A 15,187-nucleotide genomic window follows, 5' to 3' on the forward strand; every position below is an offset into this window, starting at 1 on the left:
AAACAAAATAGCAACATATCCAGTTTTTACATATGATATATTTAATTATATTTTCAAATATATTACACCAAATCTTTCTTCACATAAAAATTACAAATTAAATACAACATCTAAAGATCATGGCAAATTAAGGTTTTGCTGTGAATATTTTCAGAAATGGATATTGAACAGGCTACCACAGTTAAAAAAAACCCTAACTAAAACAAAAACCCCCACTATTTTCCAGACTCAAGTGCAAACATTTTCATTTTCCTCAAATTATGCTGCTTGTGTCCTAACAAAGTCATCCAACAATTTCAGTGTTACAGTGAAGAGAGGTTTGATTTACTGATAGCACGCTGGGTGGTAAAAAGGAAGCTTGAAAAGGTGTGTTCTTTTTCCTCTAATTCTGTCTACAAGCCTCCACATGAAGTTGTCCAGAGAGTTGCTGCAGCTTTTTGAGTCATGCTAGACATTCAGTTTTAAATATAAGTGGTAAAATTCTCTGTGCTGACCAGTTGCAGGTATTCCAGGGTACCTGATCGGCGGCTACCTACCCGCGAAAGCTCCTGTGCCTTGGATCCTTCATTTTCCCTTTTCTGAAGACTATTGGTTATCATCTCTGCTAAGTCATCGTGTAACCGCTGCTGATTCTCCCTAAAATCAACAGGATGGGGAAAAAAATTCAGCGATTCACATGTTTTTGGTGATCCTCAGGTCCCCAGAGATTTTTAAACATTTCTATTCCCACGTTTATCTTAATAACATTCACACACTGCTGATAAAAAGTTGGGCCTGGACAAAATTCAGGTTCTGCATTTAGGAACAGAAGAAGGATTTTCATGTGAGTTTTCCAGATAATATGGATCACTGTCTTTGCACAAGAGGTCTATAGATGTGTCATTATTGACCTTAAAATGTCACAGTCACTTGCACAAAAAGAAAGACAGATTCAATCCTAATCAAAATAGTTTGTTGTTCTTTGACACCAGCTGTCAATATCATTACTTTATGGCACCAGGACTTTTAACTATTCAACTTCAGGTGGTCTTCAGTAATAGTTTCAGAAACTTCTTCGGTGTATTTAGCTTTTGCTGGAGTACCCCACATATGACAATTTTTAAGGGGCAATCATATATGAAGGAGTGAAAACAAAAGCATCACTGTAATCCAGCTCAAGAGGTACTTTCAATTGTTGAATTTCAGAAGATTGCCAGTTCAATAATTCTGATAGTCTCAACAGATCATATTAATTTTTAAAAAGAAGTTCTGAGTTTACAAAAGAGATGTATCATGAGGCAGCCTTGACAGTATTTCCTGCTCAGCCCAAACTCTTGTACTTTCCATTTAAAAAAATAACAAAGCTCATGAGATTCTGTAGCAGATAAAAAATTTGATTATTTCTGTTTTGCAAATGCCCTGAGAAAACACTCATATTCCACTTAATCTTCTCTTTTCTCTTAGGGAATAAATGGACGGAGAATTTTATTTGTGCAAAGGACACACTGTAAGACTCAAAATTTATAGCAGAAGCAAGCTGTAACGTTTACTTATGCATTTCAGGACAAGGGATCCTCATGTATCTGGCAAACACCAATCTGCAATATCATTGCTTCAATTTGTAATGAAACACTGTCATTTCAAAGCAGATGGCAACAAATTACCACTTAGTGAAGAGCAACTCTACACAGGTGTTTAGAGCAGAAAGTGAGGAACTTCCACATTTAGTGAGTTTGCAGGAAATAAAGAGGTACTTATATGCAAAATACACACTAAAAAAATGCAACAAGTTTTCCTGACTTCAATTTTGCACAGTTGCTCAAAAACATCACTTCCACTATTGCTATATTCTGTTCAATTCTAATGCAAAATGATGGCTTATCTCCAGAACATAAACCTCATTTTTTTTTACTGACAATTTCTCTAAATGTTAGAATGTAAGCTCTTGTTTAATTTTTAAAGGCTTTATTCTTTATTCCTGTGCAGTACTACAGTAACTTTGTCCACCTCTTGTAGCAGAAAAGTGCTTGAAATCCTGCAAGTTTAATTCCTCTTACAAATTCCTCCACAAGAGTTCACAGGCACAACAGAGCTGTACACTCAATTGTGGTTATCCTCTTCCTGTAGTGTGACACAGAGGTGCCACTAGGACTAAACTTGTGGAATATTAATGTTTTTCATTTTCCTGTCCATCTCTTGCTTTTATCACATCAGCAACTTGTCCTGTAAGTCTTACACTCTTTCCAAAGCAAAGAACCTGCTAAACATTTATATAGACAACCTTCAGCACGCACACAGTCACATGTAATTTACATGTTTATATACACTATCAAGCCTCTAACAACTGAAGGCAGATTCAATTATATAAAAGATCCACAAGTGCCAATAAAGGAACAATAAAGGCTAAAGTGCAAAGAATGGGAACTTCTCCTCCCTTTTCACATAAAAAAAACCATCTTACACAGAAGGAGGTGTTGGGAGATTGTATTTCTTGTCCTCAGTACCCGTCAACCAGTAGGTAATTTCTGTTCCTCTGCCCTAAAGAAGAGAAAGCACAATTTTGGGATTAGAATGCAATTTCCTGTAGTTAATTTACTTAAATAATACTCTTTTGCACATTGACATGTTTGCCTTTGCTTATTTTCTGTAACTGATGCTGACAGCAAAGGATTACAAATTAGATGTGAGAAGAAGGAGAATGGGGCAGATGCGGCTGCACACTCACTTCCTTGTTCCATGAACTGAGATGCAAGTCGTGGGAGATGTGAGCTGTGCTGCCTGCCATCAACTCCCAAGGACAGACAAGTAGAATAGATTTAAACAAATGGATTGGTAGATATTGGAGCATTAACAAATTAACACTAGATTCAGCTTCCCTTTCAGCAGATGACTTCACTCTACAATCTTCTGTTCCGCATGGTATATTTAATTTATTCTCCACATCTTTATGTTGCTTTAATGTATCAGTTAGGGAGCTCTTCATTGCCTGCATTGTTTTTATAGAAGTGTCTTCAACCACTAGAGACTGTGATACCTATTTTGATCAGTAATCCTTGTTCCCCAGCGGTTAATTAAGTTCTGGGGTACTCTCAGCTATACAATGCTTTTTACAATATCTCTTCTCTGTGTTCATGGTTGCACATGGTAAAGGTTACCTTCAAATATGTTTCTCCTCTCTCTTCGTACTGGAATCGGCAGTCTGTTCTTTTCAGGATGTTAATTGTGGAACCGTTTACATGAATCCTTAAAGCTAAAAAAATAAAGAGACAATGAAAGCTCAGCCTGGAAGCATCTCACATACATTAAGCATATGTGAAAACTGGTGCTATAACAGAAGCTCTTTCAATTGTTATCATCATAAATTCTGAGAGCTAAATTAAATGAGAAGCAATTACACTGCTGCATGAAAACTCTGACTGCACTACAGAGCATATCCAGGCAGGAATAGCTGGTACAGCCCTTGATCTGAAATACAGGTGACAATGGTATCTGTAGTAGTTAGATGTCAAAAGGGAAAAGAGTAATTGTGAGTGACCTATATGGAGAATGCTCATGTGAAGACACTAGGCAGAAGGAGGAAAAACTGGCTCTTGCCACAGTTCCCTAATGGTGAAGTTGGTGACATAATTGCTTCAACTTAAAATACAGAGTCAATATATTTACACAACAAAGCTGTAATACAATTCTAGGTCAAACTAAAAAATATGGTTCATAGACTAAAATTAAATTCCAGACACATAAGTGTCTGGAACACACATATCTTCCAGAGGAACTCAGGCAGTGAACCAGCCTACAAACTCCCTCTTTTACCAGCACTGAAGCATGAACAGGGAACAACTCTTCATTGCCCAGTGAAGTGCCCACTGTCACTTTGGAGAATTAAATAATTGGTAATCAAAACAAAAACGGCTTCTTTATCTTTAAAACTTCTGCCAGCTGGTAATATATTGATCCCAGCTGAAAACAGACACTCCAGTCACAAACTAACCAATAGCCTTTGGTCCTGTTACACTGAGAGCTAAAATTAAATCCTTACGCAAGCCTGTGGATTCCATCCTCGAAGCTGTGTTTACTGTATCTCCAAACAAACAGTAACGAGGCATTTTTATTCCAACCACACCAGCCGCACATGGACCTGCAAATGGGATGCAGAGAGGTAAAAAGGGTGAATCAAGAGACTTGATTGATTTGGCAGGTGTCTCATTGCTGTAAAGCAGTGCTGCAAAGCAGTGCAGTGCCTGGGGGAACTCTGCATTCCTCACCAATGGCAATACTTTCTACCTCATTTCCCACAGCATCTTGTGGTCTCCCACAATAAACCAAGCCTAGCTCTGTTACTCTTGCATAATCCAATAATATAATAAAAAGGACACAGCTGCACGGTATTAATTGTATTTAAGCGGAATTTCTGTGCAGAAAAGAAGAAGTATATTTATTAACTGTCACATTTGGAAGCAAGAGAAAAATACAATAAGCTTGATTATGCAAGGGTGAATAGTAGTGCCTCAAGAGGCTTCCCAGTGCCTCAGTCACTTTCTCTGATGTGTTCCTCCCCTGGCAGTTGGTGTTGAAGTGGTTGAGGAACTTCCCAAAGTTGTTGTGCTATCTGGAGTTCCCCTTTGACAAAAAGTATTTTTATAGATAAATTAAAACATTAAGTCCCACACAGACTCAAAGAAAGTTTTGCCTCTAAAAGCACAAAATACAGGCTTGCATTTTTTGCCTAGATAAGCATAGCTGGCCATGACTGATCTCAGCTTCTGTCAGAGTGAAAAAATCCGTGAAGGCTTATTTGATACAACTGGCTTAATCACACCAGGAACAGTGCTGTTGCTCATGCTAGCTACTGACTTAGGCTGTCAGTTAAGGGCTATGGGCAATTTCACTGCAGCAGGAGCAAAACAGTGACTTCTTTACTTCTGTTACTCTCCCTCTATGAACATTTTTTTCAACCTGATTCTTCATGAGGAGTGCTGTTGTGTACGGTGTATTACCAGATCTTGTATGTGTGTTAATTCTGTGCAAAACCAGGCAACAACATTGCCACTGTTGATCTAGCATTACTGTGTACCAGAGTGAATTCCAATGCGAATCCAAACAGGCAGCCCTGGCAGATGTCTCAGTTCAAAAGATCCCATGAAGCTGAGGATGTCCAGAGCCATCATGGAGATGTCCACTGCGTGCCGGTTGCCATTCCTCTTCGGTAAACCACTCACCACCATGTAAGCATCACCAATGGTCTCCACCTGTGGGAATAAAATCAGAACTCACTATTTCCAGACATAGAAAAGTACATCTTTAGTTAAAAGCTGAAAGATTTTATCAGATCCTCTTGTTCATGACTAAACATGTCTTCCCCTGAGAACAGGATTTTTTTAGTTTAAGGTAGCTGACATCATTTGGATATATGAGTGCTTATAACTATAGCCAGCACTCCAATTAATGAATGTCTGACCAGCTGCTGTAGGAAATTTGGTATAAGTAGGCCCACTGAAAGCATATTTAAATGAAGTAATCATTTAAATATGACCTGTTTTTCTCTCTTTTGTTTTGCTTAGAAGGCAGATTCCCAAATCCACCGCATCATGCAATTTGGTTGTAAATGAGCAGAAGTACAGAGCTAATCACCTTGTAAACATCATGATGGTCAAGAATGTGGTCAAAGTTCTTGTAGATATCGTTGAGCATATCTACCACCTCCATAGGGGTGCTGTATTTGCAGAGCGTGGTGAAGCCAACAATATCACTGAAGTAGATAGTGACTTCTTCAAACAGCTCTGGCTCTACCAGGCCAGTCTCCTTCAAAGACTTTACTACTGGCCTGTGGAAATAGAGAAGGTAGGAACACAGGTTTCTAGGGTTTACTATTAAAGGCATTTTTTCATGCAACCCAATTGCAGTATTGCTTTCGGTGTAGGAAACATTAAATAGTTTGCTGAAAACTGCCATTGTAATCACATTTTAGATGCCCATAATGCCTTTCACCCAGGGACCTCAAAGCACTTACTAATAATAATTAATGCACAGACTTTCAAAATCCAAGTGTGTGAATAGCCATGAGGAAACTGAGACACAGGCAACTAAGCTTCTTGGTTAAGGTCAGAAACAGGGATATTGAGTCAAATTTAAAAGTGAAATTCTCAACTTCCTGATATGTAGACCTACATTCTACCCATACAATAAGTAAGAACAGACATATTTTTCTGTTTTCCCAGCGCAGAAGTAATTTCATCATAATAATTACATCCTGATTTCAGATGAGGTATCTTAGTCTGGTAATTTATGGAAGAAGAATTCGATACTATGATAGTCAATGTCTATTCAAGAGGGATCTTCCTTTTCTTGCAATTCTAAATCCAGGGAAATATCTGTTCCTAGTGGTGATACTAGAAGAGAAGAACTGAAAGAGACCCAGAAAATTATAGGTTTTGCACACTGCTATGTTCCATCTACAATTAAATGGTAACAGACTGGTAGGAACAACAAAGAGTGGAAGGACACATGAATTCCTTGTTGCACTATCTATACAGCCAGATCATTCCTGATTTCCCCCAAAACTGTATTCAACACACATTTTTTTCCTTTTTTTTCTTTTTTGCTGATGAGTCATAAAATCAATAACTTAACTACTAAAATACCCTTTAAACTAGTAATGACATACCAGGATAGTTTTACTATTCCAAATGTGTGCAATACCAAAATATCAGTAATACTTATCCTATAGCATACTCCAAAGAATCCACCTAACCCAGTATAGCCCAGCCAACCTCAGCCCCTCTCTTGCATTGCTAAACCCCAGCCTGAAGCCGGACTCCATGCTTCAGCTGAAGACACTCCTAACCAGCAATGTGCTGGAGCAGAACAGAGCTCTGTGATGTGGGATCACTATAGATCTGTGTTCCCTAGAAGGCAGTGAAAAAGAGGCTTGTGCTGGAAAGGGGGATCCTGTGCATGAAGAAATGTTGAGCAAGATAATGGGTCCCAATACAATCTTGGCATGAAACTCTACCATGGGGTGGAGAGCTCAGGGACAGCTATTTCTTCTTTCTTTTCTCACAGGATTAGATTAGATGGGAAGAAAATAGAACATGAACATTAATCCTGTCCCCTACTCTGCAATAATCGGGTGTGTGCAAATAAAATGCCAGCAAAAATCCTCCTGGCCAGTTACCTTGGAAGTAACATGAAATTAAGCCTGTCTGCTCTGTCTCTCTCTGCTTTGTACAGCTCTGTCCTCTCCTCCACCAGGTGTTCCAAGTTCCGGGAGTACAGCTGTAGACGCCGGATCAGGGTGTCCATGTAGCTTTCATTGGTCTGGCCATGGAAATTACTGCAAATAACAGAATTACACAGAAGTCAAGAAGAAAGCACTTGTCAGTCGGAGCCGGCAATTCTCAAAGCTCCCTTCGATCACCTAACCCTGCTAATATTGTCTATTCCAGATTACCTTAGGTAACCCAGGAACATTCATTTATAAAACGTAACTGAGAAGCTCAGATTCTGAGAGGAAGCTAAAAATAGTAGGTAGGAAATTGCCCATAATGTTTAGATGGGGACTTCAGCAGAAGAATTGAGACAATTTGGGGCTGTCTGTTTAGAAGACCAAAGAATACAGTGGAACAATGAACAGCCCCAGGGCTAATTTTACTCACAAAATCTTCCAGACTCAAGCCTACTAACCCCTGGAAGCAGAAGTGTGGTAACATGAGCTACTCAAACCTCTGTTTGTCTGGGCAGCCTGCACTTACCAAAGCAGTCTGAAAGTAATTGGAACCAGGCTGACTGGAAGAGTCAGATTAGTATTGTATCCAACAAGACTTCAAAATCACTCTTACTTCAAACAAATTTTGTATCAGGGATTCATCATCTTAGACCCACCCATATCGCAAGTGACAAGAGGCAACCTCTTTGCTTTTGTAGGTTGGAGGCTTAGGAGCTGAACCAGGAGGCCTTTATATTCAGCAGCAGAAAGCTCATTCAGCTGATACATTGTTATGCATAGTACAGCTGTCCTGCCCATGCAAAATGTAAAATGGTCCTGTTGGGGTTTGTTGATTGGGAGAGCCTTAAAAACTGGGGAGCAATGTCCCAGGAGAAGTGATTAAAAGCTCACGGTTTGGTCATTGGAATAATTAATTCAGACCAAATTCTGCAGGAACAATGCAGCATTGTCCAGGTGAAAGGCCTGTGTAACCCCACAGGGTTTATCCAGCTATGACCCTTATTATTTTCCCACAACTTTGTACCACCAAAGCCCTGTAATTTATACTTGTGAGTCACAACTCAACATTTCTAGTCAGCTTAATTTGGGACCATCCAAACTTTCAAATCAACATTCAAACATCTATGTGCATTCATTTACCAAAACTTAAATGACATGAGTCACTATCCAACTCTCGACTAGAGACAGGGAGGGAATTATTTGATTGGTAAAAATCCCTAATTATCCAGCTTCCTCCTTTCATAATGTACCAATCTGAAGTATGGTGATCATCTCACCCTCACTCAGGTGGGAAATTGTACACAGGTGTATGTATACATAACATATGCACATGCTCCCCTACTTTTCTGCCAAAGAATAAAAGAGGACCTAAGTGAAGACACTAAGGTTTTCCACTGACTGAATCATAATCATATCAATTTACACACTTAAAAATATGAGCTTTCTAAAAGAGGAGGAGTTTGGAGCATCTTACAAAAAGTCCCTGCTACTCACCTGAATATTTTAGCCAGAGTATTCTCAATTTTCTTAAAGTCAGGCCTTTTCTCTGGATCTTCCTCCCAGCAGCTCTTCACTAGTGTATATACCTTCAAAGAAAAATTTAAGGAAAAGTCTACCTGAGTAATGGATATTGACAGAGAGTAGTGCTAAACAGCACTAGTTCATTAGGGAATTTCTGGTTACTCTTGACTAGCAACATATTAATTGTGTGACTAACTGTCTTGAACCTATGTTTAGAACACTCATTGCAAGCATCTCAACTCTGTGATGACTGATCATGTGTTACATGATCTTAAATTGAATTTGCAATATACAAATGAAAGGCAAGTAAATGGATCCAGTCTTGCAGACTAGTGTCAGACACAGTTACTGACATGGTGGTAAAGGCTGTGGTAATTTCCAATATCCCATGTTTGGGATTTTTCTGAAACTGGTGATTCAGCCAAAAAGAATGGGGCCAATTGCTGAATATGTGAATATCTACAATACAGACACTTTTACCCATGCAAGAAGCCATAGGGGCTATACCAGTGAAGAGAGATATACCTGAGGTGTAATTCATCCCATCTCAAGGATACTTAAAATAGGTCAGAAGAGTGGCACCATAAATGTCTATTGCTTTCCAGTAAAATAAATTCCATGACTCATATTCCACATTGCTGCTAACAACTATAGAATGCAATTTCTTCCCACAAGTTAGGGCATTTGGCATAAAATGCATAGCTTTCACCTTCCCATGATCATAGGCTTTAGTTTGGCCAGGACTTCCACTCTTCACCCAGAAAATGGCTTCATTAATTATTAGCTTACTTCCACCTGTTTTTCTCCCACTGTTTCCAAGGTCAGGTCTGGTCGGAAAGGCTTTGCTCCTTTGCCATTCTCCACTCTGTAAAGTTTCTCTAGTACACAAAAAAGATCAAAGTTTTAAACAAAAAAGCATAAGAAGGACATTCATTGTCTGTAGCAGTCTATGATGTTACAAGGTACTGTACAAACAGAACTCTTGACCACAGTTCCCTCATTTTGATGTGAATTTCAACTTTGGAGCTTTTCTAAATATATGGCACAAGACCAAAAAAGGTTGGCTGGAAGGTCCCTGAAAGCAAAACAAATAGAAATGTACATGAGTATTTACTGGTCACAGTAGACACCATGGTTATGGCATCTTCCCAAATGAATGTTGGGCATTATTCGTGTGCCTCTCAGCATGAAGTATAATTATAGTAAAAAACAATGTGAAAAGCCCATTGCAACTTGATCAAAAGTGTGGAGACATACGCTGCTCATTAGAGCAGTTAAAATCATCCTGCAGATGCTTAACTTCCTTTAAACTAAGCTATTAATATAAATGGGTTAAAAGCATTGCATTTGTTAACTCATTTGTACTCCTAGTCATTAAACCCATTCTATGAAAGTTATTTGGACTCTGAACACATCAAAATTAGGCTGCATTTGCACAACTCAATTTTAGCACAGTAAGAGAGAGCTAAAGCAAAAACATCTTCCTTTGTCTTTTTCCTGCGCACTTCAAAAATTCCAGGGAAAGGGAGGTGTTTAAAAAAAGAGAAGTAATTTTTTACCTCTGGAGTAAAGGGAAATTGAAAGGCATTTGTGAATCAGAACAGATTATTTATATTAATAATGTCTGATTATATTTTGGATACAATTTTACTGAAGGAAGCATATAATGACATGAGTCTGGTCTAGGGCAGCTATAGATGCCTAAATATGCTGATGTGCATGATCACCCCAAAATGATACAGCAGCTTCCAACTTTTTGGTAGAAAAATTACAGACTAGAGAAGGAGCAGGAAACTTGAGTCTCCCAAATGCTGTAGAGTGGAGAAACTGCTGAGAAGTCTTCTGTGGGCTAAGACACAAGGAAGTCTATGGGGGGCTCATGTATGCAGGAGGAATGTGCTGGCTTTCCATGCTTGGACACACACTTGAGAGAGTAACAGCACCTATTAGCAATACTGCAATTAGTCAGTGACAGAAAGTAGTGGAACAAGAAGGCAGCCTGAATTGAGCATTGGTACGTGGCAAGATTTCACAGTCTTGAGCAGTGAATGAGGTGTTTCTGCAGAAGAGTGGAGTAACCAGATGGGGAACAGCTTCTTGCAAAGATGCCAGTGAAGAGGACTCTGACCTACTTGTACACATTAGAAATCCAGTTCTGTATACCTGTCATGGGACTTCTTCTCTCTCATTAGCAGCAATATTATTGTACATTCAGTTGATTGATACATATTTTCACGTTGAGAAAATTGGCTCACAGAGTAACTGAAAGTAGAGTTTAATTTTGCTAAGTTGGTGGATGGAGCTCAGGTATGGGGTTTTTTAAATAAGTCTTTTTAAGTCTGAACACAGTATTTGCTGCTGTCATTTAAGCCTGGAGAAGCAGTTATATCAGTTATCCTAAAATATCAATATTATGTCTTCTAATTTGCAAAGACTAACTTCTCATAGCCTAGCCACTGAAAGAGGTTCTCTCGTGACTTAAAAACCAAATGAATCTAACATACAACAGGGACATTCCTCTGTCCACTACCACTGATTCTAATTTGGTACTTTTCCCCCATCTTTTTATCTTGGACATTTGTAAATTAATGGTCACCCTAAGTTTAAGCTACTGTCTTCCAAAGTTAGATGATGTCACAAGCAAAATGCAGAAGTGTTTGAATAAGTGTGGTTCACTGTCTTGCTCATCTTGGCTAATGAATGAATCAGGCATTTAAATGAGGAGCCTCTTCAGGAATTTGTAATAAAACTACTGTTACATGAAATTTGATGAACTGATGAACACATTTTACTCAACTTGCATAAACAAAAGTCAAGAATAACACCAGAAGCCATTAGACCAGCAATGTGTATATTAGACATCTAATAATGCTTTTATGGAAAAATGGTTTTGTGGAGAAAACAATCTCCTTGGTGAATGGAAAATGTAAAATTTCATCTGAAATTTACAAAGCAGATAATTTTTTAATTTACAGTGGACCCAGACTTAGCAAACAGATTTCACACCTAGTAAATTTATTGTTGTCTTACCTCACATGTTAATATGTAACCATCTCCAGCAACATCACTTAGGTGCTTTTAGGTACCTAGCTTAGGTGCTACAAAATCTTTAAGTTCATGGATTGCCCTCTTGCTGTTTGAAATGGACAGTCTTTCCAAAAAGAATACAGCAACAGGTCAAAGATAAAACAAGGAACCAGGTTCTGGCTGTGACAGCCAGGGTCAAAGACAGAGCAGTGAGGATGCCCCCACATCTCAGAAAAGCAAAGAAACACTATGTCTGAGGCTAACTTAGTACCATTAACACAACACAGAAAGATTGCAAATGCTCAACAAGCCATTAAAGAATGTAGCTTGCTATGGATTTGCTTTACAAGTCAAAATGAGCAAGGCAGGGCATTGCACTTTCTCCATGTTGGTGATATTTGTAAAATTCTTGCATTCATAAGGATTGTGCCTGCCTCTTCCCAAGAAATAGGAATAGAAAGGCTTTATTTTCTCTACCTTTTATTAAGCATGGAATCTTGAACAGTTTGATTTAAGGAGAACAGCCATTTCTAATCTCCAGTAGATCTACATTTATATTTTAGAGTTGGTGATGTCAAAAACTGTGTTTGCCCAAATATGAACACAGATTTATGATAATGTAGGATGATGAACATGCCCCAGAAATTATTCTCAAATGTGACTCAGTAAAAGGGCTATTAGGCTGTCAAGCTGCTGCTCTAGATGTTTTAACAAATGTGAGGCGGATCTAACAGAATGACTCAGAGGTAAAGGCTATGTCTAAATTTGTTGTTAGTAACTGTTGTTAGTCACTAGGAAAATCCCAAACCCACACGTTTCTCTGTCAGTTTTAGTACATAACAATGCCAGGATTCTGGGAATTGGGATTGACTGGGCTGGATAGGGGTAGATAGTGTCCCGGTTTTAGCTAGGCTAGTTAATTTCTTCTCAGAAACTGTTACATGTGTTTTGATTTTGGAATAAGAATGGTAACACACTGATGTTTTAGCATTTTGCTACGCTGTATCTATCCTAAATCAAGGACTTTTTTTTAAACTTGTTTCAGGTCCCCTGCCAGTCAGGGGGTACACTAAAGAAACTAGGAGACTGCATAGCTAGGACAGGTGACCCAGACTAACCAAAGGGATATTCCACACCAAAGAATGTCATGCCTGGCATATAAACTAGGGGAAGTTACCTGGAAGGGAGGATTATCTGTGTTCAGGAAAGGGAGTCTGGTATCAGATAGCAGGTACTGAGCAATTTCATTGTTCATTCCTTGTTTTTCCCTTTTTATTATCATTAGTACTATAATTTATCATTAATATTGTATTTTACTTTATTTTTAATTATTTAACTGTTCTTATCTCAACCTATAAGTTTTACTTTGATTCCCCTCCTCAGTCCACCAGGAGGAAGGATGGTAGAGAGGGGGTTGAGCAAGTGGCTGCATGGTGCTTAATTCCCAGCTGGGCTTAAACCACAACAGCTACTCAAAAACAATGTCACAAAATGCACAATACAGAGTTTAATAGATGCACTACAGGAGGAGATGATTTTTCTGACAGAAGTTAAATTGCTGAAGTTAATTATAACCAGCTTGAATGAAGTCTGAATTGCCAGTTTTTAAATGCCAACTGTTCTTGTGTCATGCAGCTGAGTTTTTGTTTTTCTATGTTGACAATGCTGATTTATGCTGCCTAAAATAAATGGCATTTTACATGTTGTTTCCAAGTCAAAATAGAAAAATCTTTGAGGCCTTTAAAGGTTACAGTAAGTCTGGACAGCATTGTATAACGTTAACTTCTGTATGCTGTGCTCCAGGTGAGAAGAGAAGAGAAGAGAAAGGGCAAGAAAACTCAATGCAAACTTTATTTACAGAAGAAATTGGGACACTTGCCCCCAAAGTGAGATCCTTCAAACAGGTTCGTCATTCACCACAGAGAAAGGAGCAGCTATTCAAGCAGTTATCGGAGACAGCGCCTTTCACAAAACATGGAGAATGGGCCAGTTACAGCTACAACCATCGCAGAAGGCTGCGATAGAGGAGAAATCAGTGGAATTACCTCTGTTGTCCCAGCAGTGTTTGGTGTAGAACGTCTCTCTGCGCAGGATGATCTCTTGGGCAATGATCCCATAGCTGTACACATCACCCTTCTGAGATACATCAGCACGCCGGAGATGCTCAGGAGCTGTCCACAGGTCTGAAGATACCGATGGCAATGCAGGATGATGTAAAGGGGAAAGGAGAGAAGTAATTGCAAAAAAGGGTGATCCTTCTTAGATGATCCACTGGATATAATGATATTTCCTTTTACTCTTTTCATGTCCAATCCAGAACACTAGTATTGTGTATTTCCTACTTTAGCATTTTTCTTGAGAAGCTGACATCAGTATAGGTTAGATAAACCTCTGATGTAGTTTTCAATTTTCTGGGATTTGCTGACTCTGCTACTTTCCACTGTAGCTGCAGACTCTTACACTTTCAGAAAAGTTATGTTTATTGGCAATGAACTTGCTTTTCTTAGCTATGTTTCAAAGACTTCTTAGAAATAGTCTATGTATCTGGATAAGACCAAGGAGTGCCAGTACTGTAATAAAAATACCCTGAGCCACAAATTATTGAGCTAGGAGATGCAAGGAGTTTTTATACACAGTGTCTGACAAAAAGACTGCAATATTTCCCAATGACCTTGATATCATGAAGCTATTGAAATAATTTTCAAGTGCTTTTGAGTCTGACATAATATTACCTGCTCATAACTACTTGCCTACTATAGAAATGATTAATCTGTATTTCTAGTGCAATGAGCACCGTTGTACCTCAAAACCAGAATGCTGCCATGTGTTATGATATGTCACCAGCTGTGACATACTGGTGACATATCATAACACAGACCTGAACACAGTGACCCTGAAGACAATGTTATGATATTAGCAGTAACATCCAGCCACAATGAATCTGTGGATCTCTTGTGAAACACTGAGTTTTCATCAAGGACATAGACTAAGTAGCCAGAAATTTTGAGTCTGCTTACAAGCAATAAAAGAAGATAAATACATTACAATACAACAACAGCAACAACAACAAAAACAACAGCAACAGCAACAACAACAACAACACGAATAATAATAATAATAATAATAATAATAATAATAATAATAATAATAATAATAATAATTATTATTATTATTATTATTATTATTATTATTATTATTATGTTCAGTGAACATTTCTTAGTCCTCTTTAATGTTCTTATTGCTACTCTTGAGTATGTTTGTGTCTTCACGTAAAAATTTTCTCCAAACTTGTTGCAACCACTTTCTTTTCAGGTCATATGCTGCAGTTACAGCACAGTGCTGTGCTTATTATACCTCAAGCTCTACTCTACACGTTCATATGACATAATTTCAGATGGGCTCATCTTTTCACTCCAGATAAGTAAGAAAGAAAAGATG

At 38.4% G+C, this 15,187-nt stretch overlaps 1 protein-coding gene across 1 annotated transcript in view; it reads right to left on the bottom strand.

The window, feature by feature from the left end:
* Window positions 1–461: 461 nt before the first annotated feature.
* Window positions 462–15,187, bottom strand: part of GUCY2C (guanylate cyclase 2C) — a gene marked incomplete at both ends in the record, with an annotated part of 43,514 nt that continues 28,788 nt past the window's right edge. The window contains 10 exons of the mRNA XM_084206926.1: window positions 462–636; window positions 2,441–2,517; window positions 3,135–3,229; window positions 4,016–4,114; window positions 5,051–5,225; window positions 5,608–5,800; window positions 7,151–7,309; window positions 8,696–8,787; window positions 9,512–9,600; window positions 13,795–13,932. Of these exons, the coding sequence (XP_084063052.1) occupies window positions 462–636; window positions 2,441–2,517; window positions 3,135–3,229; window positions 4,016–4,114; window positions 5,051–5,225; window positions 5,608–5,800; window positions 7,151–7,309; window positions 8,696–8,787; window positions 9,512–9,600; window positions 13,795–13,932 (1,292 nt within the window). The remainder of the gene's footprint in view (window positions 637–2,440; window positions 2,518–3,134; window positions 3,230–4,015; window positions 4,115–5,050; window positions 5,226–5,607; window positions 5,801–7,150; window positions 7,310–8,695; window positions 8,788–9,511; window positions 9,601–13,794; window positions 13,933–15,187) is intronic.

Source organism: Fringilla coelebs, assembly GCF_963513975.1.
Source record: "Fringilla coelebs genome assembly, chromosome: 5".
NCBI lineage: Eukaryota > Metazoa > Chordata > Aves > Passeriformes > Fringillidae > Fringilla > Fringilla coelebs.